Source organism: Netta rufina (genome assembly GCF_964035555.1).
Source record: "Netta rufina genome assembly, chromosome: 1".
Lineage (NCBI taxonomy): Eukaryota > Metazoa > Chordata > Aves > Anseriformes > Anatidae > Netta > Netta rufina.
The window spans coordinates 865234-884051 of NC_140123.1; the positions used below are offsets into that span (position 1 = coordinate 865234).

General features: G+C 66.6%; 1 protein-coding gene across 2 annotated transcripts; it reads right to left on the minus strand.

Moving 5' to 3' along the window:
* Window positions 1-350: 350 nt before the first annotated feature.
* NUMA1 (nuclear mitotic apparatus protein 1) lies at window positions 351-18666 on the minus strand. 2 transcript variants are annotated; one of them, XM_084306039.1, is made up of 26 exons: window positions 18527-18666; window positions 15450-15522; window positions 14809-14897; window positions 13568-13647; window positions 13111-13193; window positions 12834-12914; window positions 12625-12709; window positions 11827-11935; window positions 11313-11470; window positions 10600-10717; window positions 9852-9969; window positions 9432-9572; window positions 9177-9299; window positions 5295-8804; window positions 4769-4810; window positions 3625-3693; window positions 3365-3475; window positions 3058-3276; window positions 2812-2969; window positions 2449-2695; window positions 2065-2344; window positions 1835-1971; window positions 1533-1748; window positions 1244-1357; window positions 982-1149; window positions 351-899 (listed from the first exon to the last, which is right to left on the minus strand). In XM_084306039.1, exons 2-26 carry the CDS (start codon window positions 15489-15491, stop codon window positions 864-866), a joined length of 6534 nt encoding a protein of 2177 aa, XP_084162165.1. In that variant the 5' UTR covers window positions 15492-15522; window positions 18527-18666; the 3' UTR covers window positions 351-863. The 2 variants fall into 2 exon arrangements, with proteins under 2 accessions (XP_084162165.1, XP_084162164.1); XM_084306038.1 differs by having other exon boundaries at window positions 2449-2698.
* Window positions 18667-18818: the final 152 nt, after the last annotated feature.

Sequence of the window (18818 nt, forward strand, 5' to 3'; positions counted from 1 at the left end):
GGGGAGGCTCCTGCACGGAGGGGTGAGGGCAGGCTGCGAGGGGAGCTGGTGGAGAATAAAATTAGAGCAAAAAAAACCAAAAACCTCTGCGTCTGTTTGGGCACAACCTTGAAGCCTCAGCTGAGCACCACCCGGAGGGAATGCAGCACGGAAAGGTGGGCACAGATGTGTCAGGGAGGAGGATTTCAGCCCATTTTTCCCCAATCCCCATTATACTGCTCCCAGGACAGCTGGACCCAGGGGGGTGAGGCTGCTGGAGCTGTGCCCCCCCCCCAGGCACCCACCCAGCACAGCCCCACGTAAAGAGCTGGTCCTGGAGGAGGGCTGGGACACACGGCGAGGTCTAGGACTTGGAGCAGGAGAAAAATACAATTTATTTACAAGTAGAAACACTTTAAAAATGCCCCCTCTGCGCCCAGGGGGGGCAGCGAGGAACCAGGGTCTCTGCTGGGGTGCGTGGCCCTGCCCGGCCTTGCCCCCCCCTTCCCCTCACCCTGGTCCTCGGGGGGCTCCCAAATCCCAACCCCCTGGCAGCTCTGCCCCAGTCTGGTGCTGGGCCAGTCCCCCCCAATCCCCCTCCCCAGCCCTGGGAGGGTTCAAACCCCTGCAGCAGGGCAGGACTGGGCCAGGCACAGAGACTGGGGGGGCCCTGGGGCAAAGCAGAGCCAGGGCAGGGGGCATGGAGGTGCCCTGGGGGAGCAAAACCCACCCCACACAGCCCAGGGGTGTTACTGGGACGTGCAGAGCGATGCTGGGGGGGGGACGGTGGCCCCCAAGTGCCCCCAGCATCGCTCCTGGTCCCGGTGCTGCTGGGGGAGGGCAGGGAGAGGCGAGGGGTCCGGGCAGAGCTGGGCTGGGCAACCTCAGAACTTGGTGTCCTTCAGCGCCCTGCGACTGGCCTGGAAGAGAGAGCAGGGGGTTAGGGGGGGGGTCTCCCAGTTAGGGGGGGTGGGGGAAGCTGTGCCCGCACCCACAGCCCACCTTGCCCTTGGGGGACTTGGCGGAGGCGATGCGGGGCGAGCGGCGCGCGGTGCCGTGGGGCGAGCTCTTGGGGGTGGCTTTGCGGCCGGCGGCGCGGCGCAGGAGGCTGTTCCCCAGCTTCTTGGGGGTGTTGAGGATGCTGAACGCCATCGACTGGCGCCTCTCGGCCTGCGGGGGAGGACGGGGGGGCTGTGAGGAGCTCTGTGGTGGATGGGGAAGGGGTCCCGGACCCCCCATCTCGGCTCTCCAGCCCCCCACTCACCGGCTTGCTGCTGGGTGCCTGCTGCTCGCTGCGCCGGCTGACCTGGGAGCTGCGCCGCTCGCTGCGGTCCCGGGGGGTCTGGGGGCGCGGGAAGCAGCTGACGGGCTTCTTGGACTGGAAGGGAGGGGACAGGGGGGGGACCTCAGCGAGGGGCCAGACCCCTGGGACACAGCCACGAGGAGGCAGAAGGGCTCGGAGCTGGGGTCCCCGTGCGCAGCCATAACCGCATCCCGGGGCAGCGCCCCGATTCCTCCAGCTCCTGGGGGTGCCGGGGGGGAGCTCAGCTCACCTCGGGGGTGTCGGGGCCCTGGTGGGACTCATCTGAGAGCCGCTTGCGCTGCTGCCGGGTGGTGATGCCCCCGGCCCAGGCGGTGCTCATGGTGCTGCGCCGGGCGGCCGTGCCCTCGGTGATCTGCGCGGGCTGCATGCTGGCGCGCCGCAGCGTCTCCTTGGGGTCGCCCGTCTTCATCTCCTCGTCCGTGATGGTGCCCAGCGAGTTGGAGGGCTGGGGAGGGGGCGATGCTGAGGGGCTGCCCAGCACGGCAGAGAGGTGGGGAGGGGGAAGGGGCAGCCCCCAGCTCCCCCCCTTACCCGGTTCTCCAGGGGGTAGCAGGTCTTCAGGTGTGGCGGGCAGGCGCGGTTGCGCTGCTGCAGCTCGGCGATGCGGTTCCAGTCGTCCAGCTGCTCCGGCTCGTCCTGGCACGTCCCCAGGTAGATGCTGCTCCGGCCTAAAAACCAAAACGGTGAGGGCCAGGCAGGGGGGGCGTCCAGCAAGGCGCAGCCCCCCCACCCCCAAACCTCAGCCCCCTGCCCCGACTCACCCAGGCTGGAGCTGCTGCCCGCCTGTGAGCGCCTCAGGGAGCTGCGCGTGGCCGGGCGGTAGCCGGGGAGGCTGAGCAGCGCCGAGTGGCCGGGGGGCTCCTGTGGGGACGAGGTCTCGGGCTTGGCGAGGGATTCCTGCGAGGGGAAGCTGGCGAGGGAGCGGGCAGAGGCGGCCGAGCGCAGGCGACCCTTGCCCGGGGCGGCTTTTTGGGGCTGCTCCGAGCGGACACTGCAGAAGGAGCTGTCTGCGCTCAGCGGTTCCTCCGTCTTGGGCTCTTTCTGGGAGAGAGGAAAAAAAAGAAAAAAAAAACAAAACAAAAAAAAACAGGGTCAGAGCCCACGGAGAGCCCCCTGCACCGCGCTGTGCCGTGCCGTGCCCTCACTTTGGTCATGGTGATGTTGATGATCTGCGTGGTGCGGCGCCGCGCCGAGCGCGTCCTGCAGCCCGAGTCGAGGGAGAGGTCGCCCAGGGAGCTGGCGCTGCTCTCCAGCTTGGACTGCGTGCGGTTGGGGATGGGCGTGAAGTAGAGGCTCTCCAGGGACTCCACCTTGCGGGGCAGCCGCTGGGACGCCCGCGACTCCGCGCTCTCCGGCACCGCCGAGGCCTCCGACTGCGAGCGGGTGACTTTCCTGCTGGACAGGGGGGAGGAGGACGCGAGGGTTGGCCACCAGGAGCCGGAGTTGGTGATGCTGGCAGCAAATTTGTGATGCTGGCGGCAGAGCAGGGCCCTCCGAGCTGTGGTTACCTGGTGGAGTTGAGCGGCTGCAGCTCGTCGAGGCTGAGGTCGAGGCTGTCGGTGCTGAGGTCGGCGGGCTTCTGGCGGAAAGCTTCCCAGCCCTTCAGGGCGTCCGTCGGCACCTGGAACTTGCCCAGCTCCCGCAGCTGCCGATCGGCAAACTCCACCTGGGAGAGGAGCAGTGAGAGACCAGGCGAGGAGGAGGAGGAGGAGGAGGAGGAGGAAGGAAGCAGAGCCCCCCCGTGCCGTGCCCACCTGAGCCTCCAGGCTGCGGACCTGGCTGGTGAGGTTCCTGCAGGTCAGCTCCGACTCCTTGGCCTGCAGCACGCTCTGCTGCAGCTCCTTGGCCAGCCTCTCCGACTCCGTCCTCAGCTCCGCGTTCTCCTTCTGCAGCTGCTCCATCGCCTTCAGCTTCTCCGCCAGGTCCTGGTTCTGCTGCTTCTTCGCGTCGTAGTGAGTTTTTGCTTTCTCCATCTGGGAAGAAGCAGGAGAAGGGGAACCTGCAACCCGCCGAGCCTCCCGTGGGGCAGGGCTGGGGCTGGCGGTGCCGCTCGCAGCCTACCTGGGCTTTGTAGTGCTCGGCCGCCTGCTCCTTCTGGGCCAGCTGCTCCTGCAGCTCCGCCACCTTCTCCTGCTGGCGGGTGGCCTCGGTCTGCAGCTCCCCTTCCAGCACCTGCTCGTGGGGAGGGAAGGCAGCGGGGTCAGAGCCACCCCAGCAGCACAGCCGCAGCCCTCGGGGAGCCCAAGTGGCCACCAAGAGCCGCAGGGCTCACTGGAGACAGCTCTGGCTCAGGACAGGGCTTCAGGTCCCCGTGGACGTACCTTGACCCGCTGCTGCTGGGTGCGGGTGGCCTTTTCGTGCTGGGTCAGCTTCTTATTCAGCTCCTCCACCTGGAAGGGCACGGCTTTGTTACACCAGCCCCTGGCCACGAACTCCCCCTGCCACAACCAGCTCCTGGTTGTGAATTCCTCCCTCCCACGGCCCCCCTGGTGCGCAGGACGGCTCCTTGCACCCCGCGCCAAGCACCCTGCATGCCATTAGCAGACCCGAGGCAGGCAATTTGGGGCTGCCCTGTGAGTCCCTGCGGGGAAGAGCTTTGCTCTACACGAGCACAGAGCTGCCAGGCACTAGGAGCAAACCGAGACCCCTCAGCCAGGAGGATGAGGGGAGATGGGGCGCAGCAGGCGGCACCGCGTCCCCCCGCACCCTCGGCTGCAGGAACCATCTCCACTGCCAATTTTGCTGCAGAATAAAGCAGCAGGAGGCTGATCCATGCCAAATCTCAGCAAGGGGCTCCACGGGGCTGTTGCCACCCCGGGCACAAGGTGTGCGCATCCCCTCGAGGGACTGGGACTGCTGCCTCCAGCTCGCCCTGTGCGCAGCCACGCCGGGTGTCCTGGGAACAGCACCAGGGGCTGGGGGTGAGGATGGGGAGGTTTTGTCCCTCCCACGAGCCGATGGCCCCTCTTGGCCTCACAGGCTCCTTGGGAAAGGGGCTGGGGGTGGCCTCATCAGCATCAGCCACGTCTGCTCCAGCAGCAGCGGTTCCCAAGTGCTGGCCCTGAGGTGGGCGCTGCTTAAAAAATAATAATAATAAAAAAAAAGGCAGCTCCAGCCAAGGCTGTGCAACCTCAGCACTCTCCTCCCAGCAGCCTGCCCCTCTCAGTTAAAGAGGGTGGAAAAAAAACAAAAAAAAAGGGGTGCTCCAGCTCTCCAGCACCTCCTCTCCGAGGAGGCAGCTCCGAGCTGAGGATTTGTGACCCCCCCGTTCCTACTCCCCACGGGGCGGATGCGCGAGCCCAGAGACCTGGAGCAAAGCAGCGCCTGCGGCACGCGCTCCGGGGACACCCCGCAGCCGGGACCCCGCTGCAAACAGCTGACGAGGAGGTGGCTCTGCTGGGAAGGGGCCGGGGCCAGGGCCATGCACCGTCACCGTTTAAGCAGCCGGCACTTGGCGTGCGTTACCTGCTTAGCCTGCTCTCTCTGCAAGACCTCGAGCTGCTCCACCTGTCACGGGGAGGGCACAGAAGGGAGAAGTGAGCGCATTGCGGGCACGCGGCCCCTCGCCACCCCCCGGCTCCCACGCCAAGCAGCCTGGGCTAAGGAGGGCTCAGAGGTGTGTAGGGGATCCGAGCCCTGCTGATGCTGACGTTCCCCGTGTGCCTTTGTGAACCTGGGCCCTAGGAAATCCCCGTGGCTTAGGAATAAAAGGGATGGGGTGGGGGCTTTGGAGGGCAGTAGTTTTTGGCCAGCAAGTTCATGGGCAATATACGTGGCTGGAAGCCACGAGAGCTCTGGCAGTAAGCGAGGGGCAAGGCTCTGGAGGAGCTGACGTGCTCCCTCAGTGGGACAGAGCTGCCAGGAGCAGCCTCAAAAAAAAAAAAAAGTGAGACTGGGGTGGGCCATGAGTGCCCCTTCCCCACCAGGCTCTGCCTGCACGCCCCCAACCCGCGCCAGGTACCCGAGCGGGGGTGTCCCGCAAGCCCCTTACCTGAGACATCAGCTTCTGCCTCTCCTCCTGGAACTTCTGCCTCTCCTCCAGCACCTTCACCTTGGCGTTCTCGTACTTGTTGCTCATGGCCTCCAGCTTCTTCGCCACCTCCTCCACCTCCTGCCGGCTGCCCGCCACCAGCTTCTCCGACTCCAGCCGCAGCCGCTCCAGCTCCCGCGCGTGCTTCTCCCTCGCCTGGCCCAGCTCCGCGTCCAGCCGCTGCTGCCCGCGGCTCGAGGTCTCGCTCAGCCCCCGGTTCTCCTCGGCCAGCCTGGCGTTGGCCTGCTGCAGCCCCGCCAGCCGCTCGGCGTAGCTCGCCGCCTCCTTCTGCAGCCGCTGCAGCGCCCGCTCCTGCTCCGCCGCCCTCTCGCGCAGGGCCGGCACCTCGGCCGCCTCCAGCTTGCTCCGGGCGAGCTCTGCCTGCAGCACGCCGGCGGTTTTGGCCCTCTGCTCCAGCTCGTCGCGGTGCTTGCTCTCCAGGGAGGCTCGCTCAGCCTGCAGCTGCTGGCAGAGGTGCTTGAGCGGCACCAGCTCGCCGGCCAGCGCCTGGGCGCTGCTGAGCTCCTGCTGCAGGGAGGAGAGGAGCTGCTCCTTCTGGAAGTACTTGTCCTGGCACACCTTCACCTCCTGCCGCAGCTCCTCCTCGCGCTCGCTTTGGCAGTGGCGGTCCCTCTTCAGCGCCTCGATGGTCAGCCGCTGCTTCTCCATCTCCTCCTGGCACCGCTGCACCTCCACCTTCATCAGCGAGCACCTCTCGGCCGCCCGCGAGGCGGCGGTGGCCATCTCGGCCTGCAGCACCCGCAGCCGCTCCTCCAGCTTCTTGCTCTTCTCCGACTCGGCCACGATCAGGCGCTTCAGCTCCTTGCTCTCCCCTTCCTTCTCGGTCACCTGCCGGTGCAGGATGGACACCTCGTGCTCCAGGCTGCCGATCAGGCTGTTCTTCCTCTCCATCTCCTGGATGCACTGCGAGATCTGCTCCTTCCAGCTCTCCTCCGACCTGCCCTTCTCCTGAGCCGAGGCGCGGAGGGATGCCAGCTCCTTCTCCGCCGCGGCCACGGCGCTCCTGCTCTGGGCCAGCTCTTTGCCCTTGTCCTGCAGCTCTTTCCTCAGCGCCTCCACGGCGCCGTCCTGCACGGCTTGGGCTGCTCGCGCGGCCTCCAGCAGCTTCTGCAGCTCCGAGGCTTTCTCCTTGTGCTGTGCCGCCTCCCTCCTCGAGGCCTCCAGCTCCGCGTGCTGGTGCTGGGATGCAGCAGCCCGGGCCTCGGCCGCCGCCTTCTCCAGCGCAGCGATGGTGTCCTGCTGTTCCCGGCACCTCTGCTCCAGCTTCTCCACCTCCAAACCCAGCGCCTGAGCCTCCTTCAGCTTCTCCTGGTACAGGTCCTGGCTCGAGCTGGATTCCTGCTCCCTGTGGCGGATCTTCTCCTCCAAGCTCTTGAGGGACATCTCCTTCGAGTAGACGGCCTTGATGCTCTCCATCTCGGCGTCGCGGGCCCGGGCGGCCCCCAGGAAGCCCTGCAGCTCGCTGTCCATCTTGGAGGCCCGCTCCTTCACCGCCTCCACCGAGGCGAGCTCCCCTTTCAGCTTGCTGACCGTCTTCTGCAGGTCCCTCAGCTCCTCGCCCCGCGAGACGTTCTTCAGCCGCAGCTCATCCAGCTCGCCCTCCTTCTCCTCGATCAGCTCCAGCGAGCGGGCCAGCTCCTCCTGGTGCGCCGACCGCTCCACCCTCTGCTCGTTGATGGAGTTCTGCAGCTGCACCTCCAGCTCAGCCTTGCGGGCTCTCTCGGCGGCGCAGTCCGCCCTGGCTTGCTCCAGCTCCTTCTGCAGGCGCTTCGCCTCCTCGTCGCGGCGCTCCAGGTCCTGCCCGTGCTTCTGCAGCGCCTCCTCCAGCCGCGCCACCTCGCTGGCCAGCCGCCCCGCCTCGTGCTCCTGCTCCCCGTGGTGCCTGGCCGCGGCTTCGAGCTCCTCACGCTTCAGCTTCTCCTCAGACAGCTCCTTGGAGACGCCCTCGAGCGCCTCGGTCGCCCGCCGCACCTCTGCCTCCAGTTGAGCCACGCGCTCGGCCGCCGCTCGCTCCGAGGTCGCCACCTTCTCCTGCAGGGCCGAGACGTCAGCCCTCAGCTTCTGCTCCTCGCCCTCCTTCTCCTTCGCCTGCGCCCGGGCGCTGGACAAATCTGCTTGGAGAGCAGCCAGCTGGTCCTGGTGCTCGCTGGCCAGGCGCTTCGCTTGGGCCTCCAGCTCCTCCACCTTCTCCTGCTGTGCCCGCAGCTGCTGGCAGGCCTGGCCGTGCTCCCTGCTCAGCGCCCGCACCCTCTCCTCCAGCCTCCCGCGCTCTCCTTCCTCCCCTTGTGCCGCCGAGGACGCCTCCTCCAGCTGCCGCTGCAGCGCCGCCGTCTTCTCCCTGCTCTCCTCGCTCAGCTGCTGCAGCCGCGCCTCCAGCGCCTGCCTCCTGGCCAGCTCCTCGCCCCTCTCCTGCAGGGCCTGGTCGCGGCGCTGCGCGAGCTGCTGCCTCTCGGCCTCCAGCTCCGCTATCCTGGCCAGGTTCCCCTCCAGGCTCTCGGCCGCCCTCCTCTTCTCGTCCTCCAGGATGCCCTCGGTGTTGCGCACCGACTCCTCCAGGAAGAGCAGCCGCTCCTGCAGGCGCGCGTTCTCCTTGGCCGCCTTCTCCCTGTCGGCCAGCTTCTGCTGGCTCTCCTTCAGCTTGCCCTCCAGCTCCCGCAGCTGGGCTTTCAGCGCCTCGGCCGCCCCGGCCTGCGCCGTGCTCTGCTGGCACTGGGCGGTGAGCTCCAGGACGCGGGCCTCCAGCTCGCGCACCTTCTGGCTCAGCTCCGCTTTCTCCTGCTGCATTTCCAGGGCCGAGGCTTGGCAGGCCTCTCGGGCTTTCTCCAGGCTCTGCAGCTGCCCGCTCAGCGCCGCCAGCTGCGCCTCCTTGGCCTGCTGGAAGCGCTGCAGCTCCTGCAGGGCCGCGTCCCTCTCCTGGGCAACCTTCTCGCACTGGGCGACCATCTGCCGGGCCTCCCCTTCCTTCTCCTGCGTGACCCGTGCCAGTTTCTCCTCGCTGTGCCTCAGGCTGCCGCTCAGCTGCTCCACGCGGCGTCCCAGCCCGGCGACGGCCTCCTGCGAGGCTTGCTCCCGGCGCTGCAGCTCCTGGGCCTGCGCCCGCTCCTGCTCCACCTGCTGCTGCAGCCCGGCCGCCTCCTGCTCCCTCTGCAGCAGGAAACCCTTCAGCTTCTCCACCTCGGCCGTCAGCGCGTCCAGCTGGGCCGTCAGGCGCGCCTCCTGCGCCCGCAGGTCCTGCTCCAGCTGCTCCTTGGCCCGGCGCAGCTCGGCGAGGGAGCTCTGCAGGTTGGCGATCAGCTTGCCCAGCTGGAGCTTCTCCTCCTCGAAGCGGCCGCGCTCGGCCTGCAGGGCTGCCTCCCGCTGCCTCTTCTCCTCCTCCAGCCGCAGGATGGAGGCCTGCAGCTCGATCACCTGGGCGGTGAGGCTGGACACCTCCTGCTTCAGCTCCTCCAGCTGGAAGGAGGAAAAAAAAGAAAACAAAAACATCCCCAGGCGTTACTCAAGCGGCACCCAGCAGTTTGATGAGAGCTTCACACCAGCAGCACGCTCCCTCCCTCCCTCCCTGCACCCACTGCACCCCCTTGAGCCCTGCCTTCAAGCACCTGGGGCCGTTTCTGACAGCAAACTCCTTTTTCCACCACGTGGATGCGGCTCCATCCCCAGCTGCCCCCTCCTACTGGGGCAGCCAGCAGCGAGGTGGGGAGCTTGCCCAAACTCCGCATGCACGGGGCGCTCAGCCCCCAGCACCCACCCCACAGGCAGCACCCAGCTCTGTCCCCACGCCGAGTTTTGGGCCCGCTCTCCTTACTGGGGACCTCTCCGTACCTTCAGGATGTCGCCCATGACCTCTCCTTTCTCCTGCGAGCTGTGGTCCCCCAGCTTGGCCAGCTGGTCCTCCAGCAGGGAAATCTTCCCCTGGAGAATCTCGATCTTCTCCTCCAGGCATTTCTGGGGACAGAGACGGGTGAAGGAGCAGGGCAGAAGGCAGGGCAACCAGGAGCCATCACCAAACTTGGTACACCAAACGTCCCCACAGCCTCATCCTCGCTGCCGGTCGCCGGAGCAGCCCCGGAGCCTCACCTTGTCCTGCAGGGCAGCCCGCAGCTCGCCCTCCAGCTGCGCCTGCTTCTCCTGGGACTGTGTCAGGGCGGCGTTGTGCTCCTCGGACAGCTCGTTCAGGGCATCCTGCAGCTGCACCAGGTGGCTGGCGATCTCCCGCAGCTGCAGGGGGAAGCGGGGCAGGCAGCAGTTAGTCTGAGCTCACCCTGCAGGGTGGAAGCAGCGCCGGGGCCATCCCAAATCCCCTGGGAGCTCACGGGGCTTCGTCAGCCACCCTGCACCGAATGCGGGCAACGTCCTTCAGAGGACGAAGCCAAAATGTTCTCTGTGCCCGATGAGCCGTGGGAAGCATGGAGAACACAGCCTGAATTTCTAAGGTTGATGTTGCCCTTGGTCTGAGGGGCGCAGGGATGCGAGTTTGGGGACTGTGCTCCTCCCCACCTTGAAGGAAAGGTCCCCGTTCTCCTCAGAGAGCTGGTTGATCTTCCGATCCATCTGGCCCTTCTCGGTCTTCAGGTCCTGGCACTGCTTCAGGGCCTCGTGCAGGCGCACCAGCAGGCTGCGGGAGAGGAGAGCGTGAGGGGCTGGGCAAGGGCACCACTGGGTATTGCTGGGGAAGGTACCCTGTGACCTGTGTGATGGTGAGAGCAGCACAAAACACCACAAACAGAGAACCACAGCCCTGGGCTGGAGCTGGGGGTGCTCCCCAAGCAAACACACCACCGGAGAAGGGACGGGGCAGGGACTGGGACAGCACAGCAGGTGACTTTCGAGCCCAGTTCAGATCTGATCAAGCTCACGGTGAGCAGCTGGGGAAAGGGAAGGGGCTGAGAGCTCCATCTGCTGCCCTCAGGTAGAGTTTCAGGCCAAAAGGAGTTCTGGGCTCACTCAGCTGCAGCCCATCATGAGCTGGGTGGCCTGCGCTGAAGATTCCTGCACCAAACACAACGGCTGGGCTCCAGCAATGCCAACCTTTGGGAACCAGCATCCAATATCCCCCCTAAAAGCTTCCAGGGACACAGAGCCTGTCCCAGAGCTGGGAAAGCTTCTTCTGGAGGGCTACATTTGGGGCAGCATGCCCTTTTCCCATAAAGAACTGGCTGCTGACGCGCAGGAGTGGCCGGGAGCAGCAGCAAGGAATGCCCTCAGCCCTGGTCCATGCATTACCCGAAGCCCCCGGGGTATTTACCTCTCGTTCTTCTCCCTCAGCTCCTCCAGCTCCTTGGGCTCCAGCTGGTCGGCAGCCTGCCTCTCGGTCAGCAGGGTCAGGCGGTCAATGCGGTGCTGCATCACGGTGATCTGCGCCTCTGTGCGGGGTGGGCACGTCACCACCTCCTCCTGCACGGCCCCACAGCAGGGCTCCGTCCTCCCCCCAGCTCTCAGAAAGCTGGAGCGAGGATGGAGAAGCCGGGCTGGCAGCCCCAGGTGCCTTTGAGTGCCCAGGGTGTGCAGAAGGGGACGTAAAAGGGAAGGAGGAACGCGCCGCCGGGGGAAATCCCCAGCGCAGAGAGCGTTTGAGCCGTGGGTGGGAAGGCTGCTGCGCCTGGCAGGCTGCTCCCAGCCACTTGGCAGCAGGACTAAGAGCAGCCTCCAAGCTCTGCCTGCTCGGAGCTGTTGTGACAGCGCTGGAGCTGCCTTGGCTCCCCCCAGCACGTTTTGTTCCTGGCTAACAGCAAGGATTCTTGGTGCAGCCGCGGCCCCACGGAGGCACGGCGAGCCCCAAGGTGCCCGCGCTGCTCGGGACAGCAGAAAAACCCCAAAGGCTCAGGCTGCACTCCAGCAGGACACACCATGCTCGAGCACGCTTTGGGAGGGCGTCAGAGCTGTGACAGCAAGTGCCAGAACAGATCTCAGCCCCAGAGACCCCCCCCTGCACCCCAGGACCCCCCGCCAGCCACTGACCCTTTTCGGTGATGAGCTTGCGGTTCTCTGCCAGCTCCAGCTCCAGCTCGTCCCTGTTGTCCCTCTCCACGGCCAGCTGCTTCTTCAGCCTCCTCAGCTGGAACTGGGGGGTCTGCATGACGTCCCCCACGGGCGAGGTCGGGGGTCCAGGCAGGATGCTGCGGGACCACAACATCCCTCGGTTATCCGGAGGGGCTGGGAGCTGCGACCCCAGCCCCCGAGCAGGAAGCCCCTCGCCCCAGCCTCTAGCCTGGGGGTACGAAGCCAGCCCCGGGACCAAGCATCCCTCCCCTCTCCACCTCTGCCTGAGCCCGTCGCAGAGCTGTCAGCGTGCTCCAGAGGCAGAGATTTAACCTGAATTTAATTGATTTGCTGCCAGAACGCCAGCAGTGCCTGCACCGGGAGAGCACCGTGGCACGCGGCGGCTCTCCTTGTGCTATGAGGGCGCACCCCAGGGACCCTTGGGGGTCCCGTCACCCCACTCTCCCCCCACCTTGTCCCCCCCTAACGTTACCTGTTGATGCTGGAGGAGGAGGAGGCGACCTTCTGCAGCTCCAGGAAGCGCACCTCGCGTGCCTGCTGCGGGGGGAGCCCCGGCGAGCGCTCCTCCAAGGGCTGCGGGGCTGGGACAGGGGAGGGGAAGGGTGTGGGGTTTGTGCTCACACCACGAGGCTTTGCAGGCTTTCAGCTTCAGGTCTGAAAGCCCCAGTGACCGCGGGGTTCCTCTGCGATGGATCAGCCCGGCCAAAAAGCTGGAACAGCCCTCGCAGCCCTGCTGCCCCCCTCCACCCACGCAGCAGGAATGTGCCTAGCCCCCCAGCTCCGTCCCCAAGCGCTCTCAGGAGAGACAAAACTGTCCTTTGCCTCCTTGTGGGACTGTCCCTTTGTCCCCTTATGGGACGCTTTTGTAGTGCTCAGTGTGACAGGCGACAACCCGGAACCGTGGGCTCCCGGTGGTGCTGCTGCTCTCATGTGTCGGCAGCTAGAGCCGTGCAAATGGGGCAAAACCCAGCAGATTTATGCTCTGGAAAAAAGCCACCTGTGCTGCTCGGATGCTGCCAGCACTTGGAACACCTCACCCTGCTGCAGCAGTTAGGGCCTGTCCCCGTGCCACCCTGCTGGCGTCTGGACATTGCCACCCAGACAAGTAACGTTAACCCAGCGCTAACAAGGTGGTTTTTTTTTACAAGCAGTAAAAAAAAATCCCCGTCTGGCCGCCTGCTCTCCCTGCACGAGGCTCATCCAACGCCAGCCCATCGGTGCCCGCAGCACAGGCTCGTAGGGTGGGCACCGATTTGGGCACCGCGCTCACCTCTCCTCTGCAGAAACGCCTCCAGGTTCTCCGTCAGGCTCTCCTCGTTGTCCAGCACGAATTTGAGGATGTTTGCCAGCTCGACCTGCGCCAGAGGAGCCTGGGGGTCAGCAGCTGCCCTGCGGCAGCTCCGGGCCCGAGGGGCTGGTGCTGGCTGCGGGGGGCGCGGGTGGGTGCTCACCCAGCCCCTTGCTGGCACCGGGCAGTACCTGGGTCTGGTAGTCGAAGTCGTTCCAGTCCCCAGGGTTCCTGCTGCTCATGGAGCTGTGGTACAGCAGCAGCACGGCCACCTGCAACGAGGCAGAGCATCAGGAGGGGAGCTGGGCAGCACCAGCCACTTGTGGGGCTGGCCCCCGAGTTGCTCAGCTCCCTTGGGTGCAGCCCCTCCATCTCGGGGCCCCCGGGACACAGTTTTCCCTTCCAGCAGGGAAATGTGGCAGCAGGGACTCGATCCGGGACAGAGGGACCCCTTGGGCACGGCGGTACCTTGGCCAACTCCAGCTCTTCTCCCTCCAGGAGCTTCTGTGCCGACACCAGGTTCTCCGTGGTCGATTTGTGCTTGCAGAGCTCTGCAACACGAAACGGGACCTGCGGTCACACCGAGACCCCTGCCACCGAGTGGAGACCCCTGGCTGGGTTTTTCCCCTCGCACACAGCCCTCCGACCACCCTCGGGCTGGCTTTTTGGTGGAGTGCCTTCTGCTGCTCCACCAGCAGCACCAGCACAGCCTGGGACAACGCCGTGGTGCTGCAGGATGGGACACGGCACCTCCCCACCCGGCACCCCTGCTGCAGCGAGGACTCTCCCAGCTGGATTTGGCCAGCAAGGACTTCCCACACCGGCTTCTGGGCAGCCCTGCAGAGCTGGTGCTGGGGCCGGGGTCACCCAGAGCCCTGGCAGAGGCGGGGAGGGGGCTGCCGTGCCCCTCGGGGCAGGCTCTTACTCTGCAGAAAGCTGTGGATGAAGGCTGCTCGCTCCGGCAGGGGCTGCTCCAGGACGGACTGCCCCTCCTCGCTCTTGTGGCTGCAAAGAGAGCGCAGGAGGGATGTTAGAGCTTTACGGAGAGGCTGAACAAAGGCTGCCTTCACCGAGAGGCAGCTCCTGCAAGCAGGGGGATTCCCGGGGTGGTAGCACGGCGAGCAATCCCCACCGCACCCCAGGGCGGCGCAGGCTGCTGCTGGCAGCCCCAGAACTGGCTGAATTTGGGGTGTTCGGCCCCCTCCAGCCCCAATTCCTCCCTCCTGTGCTGCCAGCCCCACGCTGGGATGGGTCCAGCACCGCCTGCTCTGCTCCAGGGCTTTGCTTTTGGAGAGGGCGCATCCAGAACCGCCTGGGAGCCCCATGCACCTCAGCCCCCTGCCCTGGAGCCCACGCTGGATTTAAGGGGGGAACGAGGCTGCCCCTGCCATGGCTCTGCTCCAGGATCAGCCTTTTGCTCTGCAGCAGCCAACACAAACACGGGCCACGTGCCTAAAACCCGTGCCAGCCCGCGCTCTGCTGCCGTTGCTTCCAAACCCGCGGCTGCTCTGGGACCTCCAGCCACGGGGACTTGCTGGGGAAGGGGAGGACACGAGGATTTCCCACTCCCCAGTGCTGTGGGACCTGCCAGCCCCCCTCACCCAAAGGCAGCTCCCCCAGGGCAGCCCCGTGGCACCCTCCCTGCCAAAACCAGCACCGCGGTGGGGTCGGGTCGGCTGCCTGCTGAGCACACCCTGGTGATCCCTGCTAATCCCAGCCAGGGCTGGTGCTGGGAGGTTAAACAGGTCTGGCTAAATATATCCCAGCTCCCCGCTCGGAGCAGGCTCTCGTTACGCCGTGCTGCAGTTAATTATAGCAGGCAGGCTCCGAGCAGTGCCCCCAGCGCCTCGCCGGGTGGCTCATTAAGGGCGAGCACCCGCTGTGCTTGGCAGCTTCCAGCCAGCCCCGCTCGCAGGGGACGAGAGCAGCTCTTGGGATCGGAGCTACCCCATCCCTGCACCTTGTTCTGGGGTTTGGTGCTGCTGTGTCCTCCCCAGGAGCAGCCCCTGTTCCCCGAAAGCCACTGGGACGGCTCCACGGGGCAGAGCTGCCCCCCCTGGCACCCCCGGGCTGAGCGAGGCTCAGGACAGCTGGCCGGCTGCCTCCTCGCCCAAGCAGGATTTAGGGAGGCACATTTGTGGGGGCAGGAGAGCCCCCGGGACTCACGTTTTGTTGATGATCTGGATGAAAACGCGGCAGTCCTGCAGCTGGGACAGGTCCCCCAGGGGATCCGCGCACACCTTGGTGCTGTTCACCTGGGGACAGGGTGAGACAGTGAGCAGGGAACAACCCAACAGCCACCCCACAACACCCCCACCGCCCCCATGGACACCCCCAGCCCTCCCCAGCGCCCTGCCAGGAGGGATGGGGGCAATGCCTGCACCCGCAGGGGCCGGCACGCCTCGCGTTGGGCACGGTGACACCTCGCTCACACACGGCACAGCTCTGTCCCCGTCCGTGGCACGGGGTGGGAGTGAGATTTTGAGGTCCCTTTGATCCCAAACCATCCTGTGCTTTCCGAGGCAGGACCCTCAGGCTGTTTATGGCCCAGCTCCTCCTGCTTTCCCCGCCGGCCGTGCCCCCCAGGCTGGTTTCCAGGGCTGGACGGAGCCATCGGAGCATTTCGGGCTGCTCAAGCCCCCTCCCCACACACCCCCCGTGCCCCAAACCCCACCGTGACCAGCCCCAGCACCCAGCTGCTGATGGAGGGACCCCAGCCTGGGCAGCAGCACCCAAAGGGGCAGCAGCAGAGCCCCCCCGGGACCACCCTGAGCCGCGGAGCTGCCCGGCGTGCCGCGGTGTGTTACCCAAGCGAGGAGAGCCGCGGCTCTCGTGGCGTGGAGAGGCATCTCTGCGAGGCTGCCAGGTCACTGCCCGCACCTAGAAACAGCAAAAAAAAAGGCAATTAGAGGCCAAACGTGGCAATTACATTCCTATAGAGCCTGCACGTGACGCCGGGCACCGGTGCCTGTCGAAGCAGGATGTGCCCGACGCGCTGCGTTACCGGGGGCAGCAGCCAAAATCCTCATTTTCAGCCCTAAAAAACTGGAGGAAAGCAAGAAACTGCAGGGCTGGGGGGAAACAGCCGGGCTCTGGGCTCCCCACGGAGCAGAGCTCGAGCACGGCCGGCCCCGAGGCAGCCCGGGAGCGACGCCTCCAGCCTCACGTCGCGAGGGGACAGCGGCTAAGCGAGGGCACAGAGCAGCGATTGTAGTCGGGTGACCTAAATTCCCCGGGGAGCACAGGGCCGGGAGGGGGACCGGGTGGCAGCCGGGAGCACGGTGCCAGCACGGTGGGGCCCGGGTGTCCCCGGTGTGCTGGGGACGGGCAGGAGGAAGGGAACGGCTCCAGCAGCGGCCACCTGGGTCCCATCACTGAGTTTTCGGGGATGTTTGCTGCCTCAGCCCGTGCCCTCCTTCCCCTCCGTGCCCTCCGTGCCCCCACTCACCACCAGCCTTTCAGGATACCCCAAACACCCAGCACATGACACCAAACCCTACCCAGCACCCCGGGAAACCTGCTTTTGTCTCCCGAGCCAAAAACCTGCCGGTGCCAGCGGTGCCACCCCCGGCACATCCCCGTCCCCGTCCCTGTCCCCGTCCCCATCCCACGGGGCCGGCTCCCCGAGCCTTGCGCCACGGCCGCGCTGCCCCAGCCCCACAGGAAGCCTCCTTCCAGCCCGGCTGGTCTTTCAGGTCTCGCCCTGGTGGCGTAAATTAAAAAAAAAAAAAAAAAAAAAAAAGCTCCCGGCTCCGGCCCCCCCCCCCCCCCCAGGGTCCTGTGCGCTCCCCGTCCCTGCCCTCGGCAGCGGGGGCTATCTTGGTGCTGCAGCAGCCTCCTCACCGCGGCCACTGCTGCCCTGGGGGAGATAGCATCTATCGGGGAGCCCCAGCATCACAGCCCGGCCCCGGCTCCCTCCAGGAAAGCCCCGGCCTCAGTTTTGGAGAAAAGTGGCACAAAGTGGCAGGGCTCGGAGCTGGGGAGCTCTCCGTGCTCGGGGAGAGGCCGGCAGGCACGAGCTGGAGCCAGGGGAGAGCAGAGCTTCTGGAGGTGTAAAAGGGAAGGAAAAAGGGGAAAAAATAATAATAAAAAAAAGAGTAAAGCCACCAGGCTTGGGGATCAGAGCCAGCCCTGCCGTCGGGACGGTGCCAAGGTCCTGTGAGCTCCATGAGCACCGCTGCCCTCCCCGCTCCTGCCGGGGCGCACCGGTGCCAGCAGCACGTGGACTCTGCTCTCCCCGTCCCCGTCCCCGTGTCCCCAGGTTGGGGGCACCCAGCTGTGGTGCCGGGACCCCCAGGGCCGTGCTGGCAGCCCCCAAGTGTCCCCACCAGGCTCCAGGGGGCTCCCTGCTCCCCGGGGAAGCGGCGAGGCCGAGGTTTGGCTGTGCAGGATCCGACCTCGGGACGCCCGTCTCACCTTTCACATCGGGAATAATTCCTCCGCCGTGCCCTGCCCCGAGCTCCCTGTGGGATGTGGGGAGGGCCCAGGGCTGCCCCCGGTCCCGTGGGAGGGCAGCGGGGGCTGCCAGGAGCACGGGGGGGGCCTCCAGCAGGGACGTCCCCACGGCAGGAGGGGGACGTGGGAGCGCTGCCAGCTCCCCCCGCGGCGACTTTTGCCTTTGCCATCCCCGGTGCCACCCCGATAACCCTGCCCCGGTGCCAGGGGGGGCTGAGCAGGGCCTGAAATAACCCAAAAACCCACCTGGGGAGGGGTCGCTGATAACAGAGGCTGGAGGGAGGGACAGGGCGAGCGGCCGTGCCCGGGCAGGACGGTGCCTGGAGCTCCAGGGCCCCCTCCGTGCCCCAGTTCTTCACCACCACCACGTCCCTCCTGGGGCTGCTGCCCCAAAAACGCCCCCAACCACCCCCCAACCCCTCACCAGGGGCTGATTCAGGCACCAAAACCCCGCAAAAATCCGCAGGGAGCCCAGATCCTCCCCCCACTGTCCCCGGAAGCTTTGGCCACCACCGATACTTTAACACAGCTCGGGCTGCTCGGAGACACGGAGCACCTGCAGCCCGACAGCCCCGCAGAGCACCGGCACTCCCAGGGCAGGATTTGGCCCCGGCACCATCCAAAAATTCCCCTCTCCGAGCACAGCCCCCGAGCTGCTCGCCCCCCAGCTCCGTGTTGGGCATTCCAGGAGCGGGACGGCCCCGTGGGCACAGCTCTCGGGGCTCCCCCACCCTCGACCCCCTTCCTTGACCCCATTTTCCCCTTTGGACCCCCTCTGACAGCAGCACAGAGCCCCCCCCAAGCATAAACCTGCCACGGGACGACCTCGGGCACTGCTCAAAGGGGGAACAACCGCGGGGGCTGCGCGGCTCCTTCCCTGCCCCGGGTGCCATATAACGAAACCCAAGGGGCTGGGGGTGCTGAGCCTCGGCGGGGGGCACGGGGACGCCCCCCCAGCGCTGTCCCCATGCCCCCCCCAGCTCCCTCCCCAGTCAAAACACGGCGTTACGCAAGCGGCCGCCTTCCTCCGCGCGCGCGGGGCCGGGGAGAGGAGGGTGAGGGGGGGACAAGCACCCCCTGAGCCCCCCCCAACCCCACAGAAACACTCAACGTCGCCCCCAGCCCCACAAACAGGGGGAAAAGGGGGGGGTTTGGTGGCGGCGGGGGGGGGGGGGGGCCCGCGGGCAGAGCCGAGCTCCCGGATGTTGGCGAGCGCAACTTGGCCGCGCGCCCCAGCCCCGCGATCGCACCGCGGGGACGCGGCGCTGCCCAGGGCGTTGGGGGCCAAAAAGGGGGGGCTGCAGCGAGCCGGGAGCCACGGGCTGGCCCCCCACAGAGCCTCCTCCTCCTCCTCTTCCTCCTCCTTCTCCTCCTGCCCCCCCCAAAAAGCCCCGTCGGGAGCAGGGCAAAGTCTTTGTTCGGGCCTTACCGGAGCGCGACGGCCGCTGCTCGTCCTCAGGCCGCCATCCGCGGGTGGCCCCCCAGGACCCCCAGGAGGCCGGGGCGGCGAGCGCGGCCCCTGCAGGAAAAAAAAGGGGGAAAAAAATAAAGTTGTGTTGGGTTTCGGCCGGGGGTTGGCAGGAGATGGTTCCCCTTCCTGGCCCGCGGCCACCCCACGTCACGGCCGGGCCGCGCTCGTTAAAGGCGCACGGCACAAAAAGCTGCCGGCTGGGCACGGGGAGGGAAGGGGGCAAACGAAGCCCCCTGCCCCATGGGGGGAT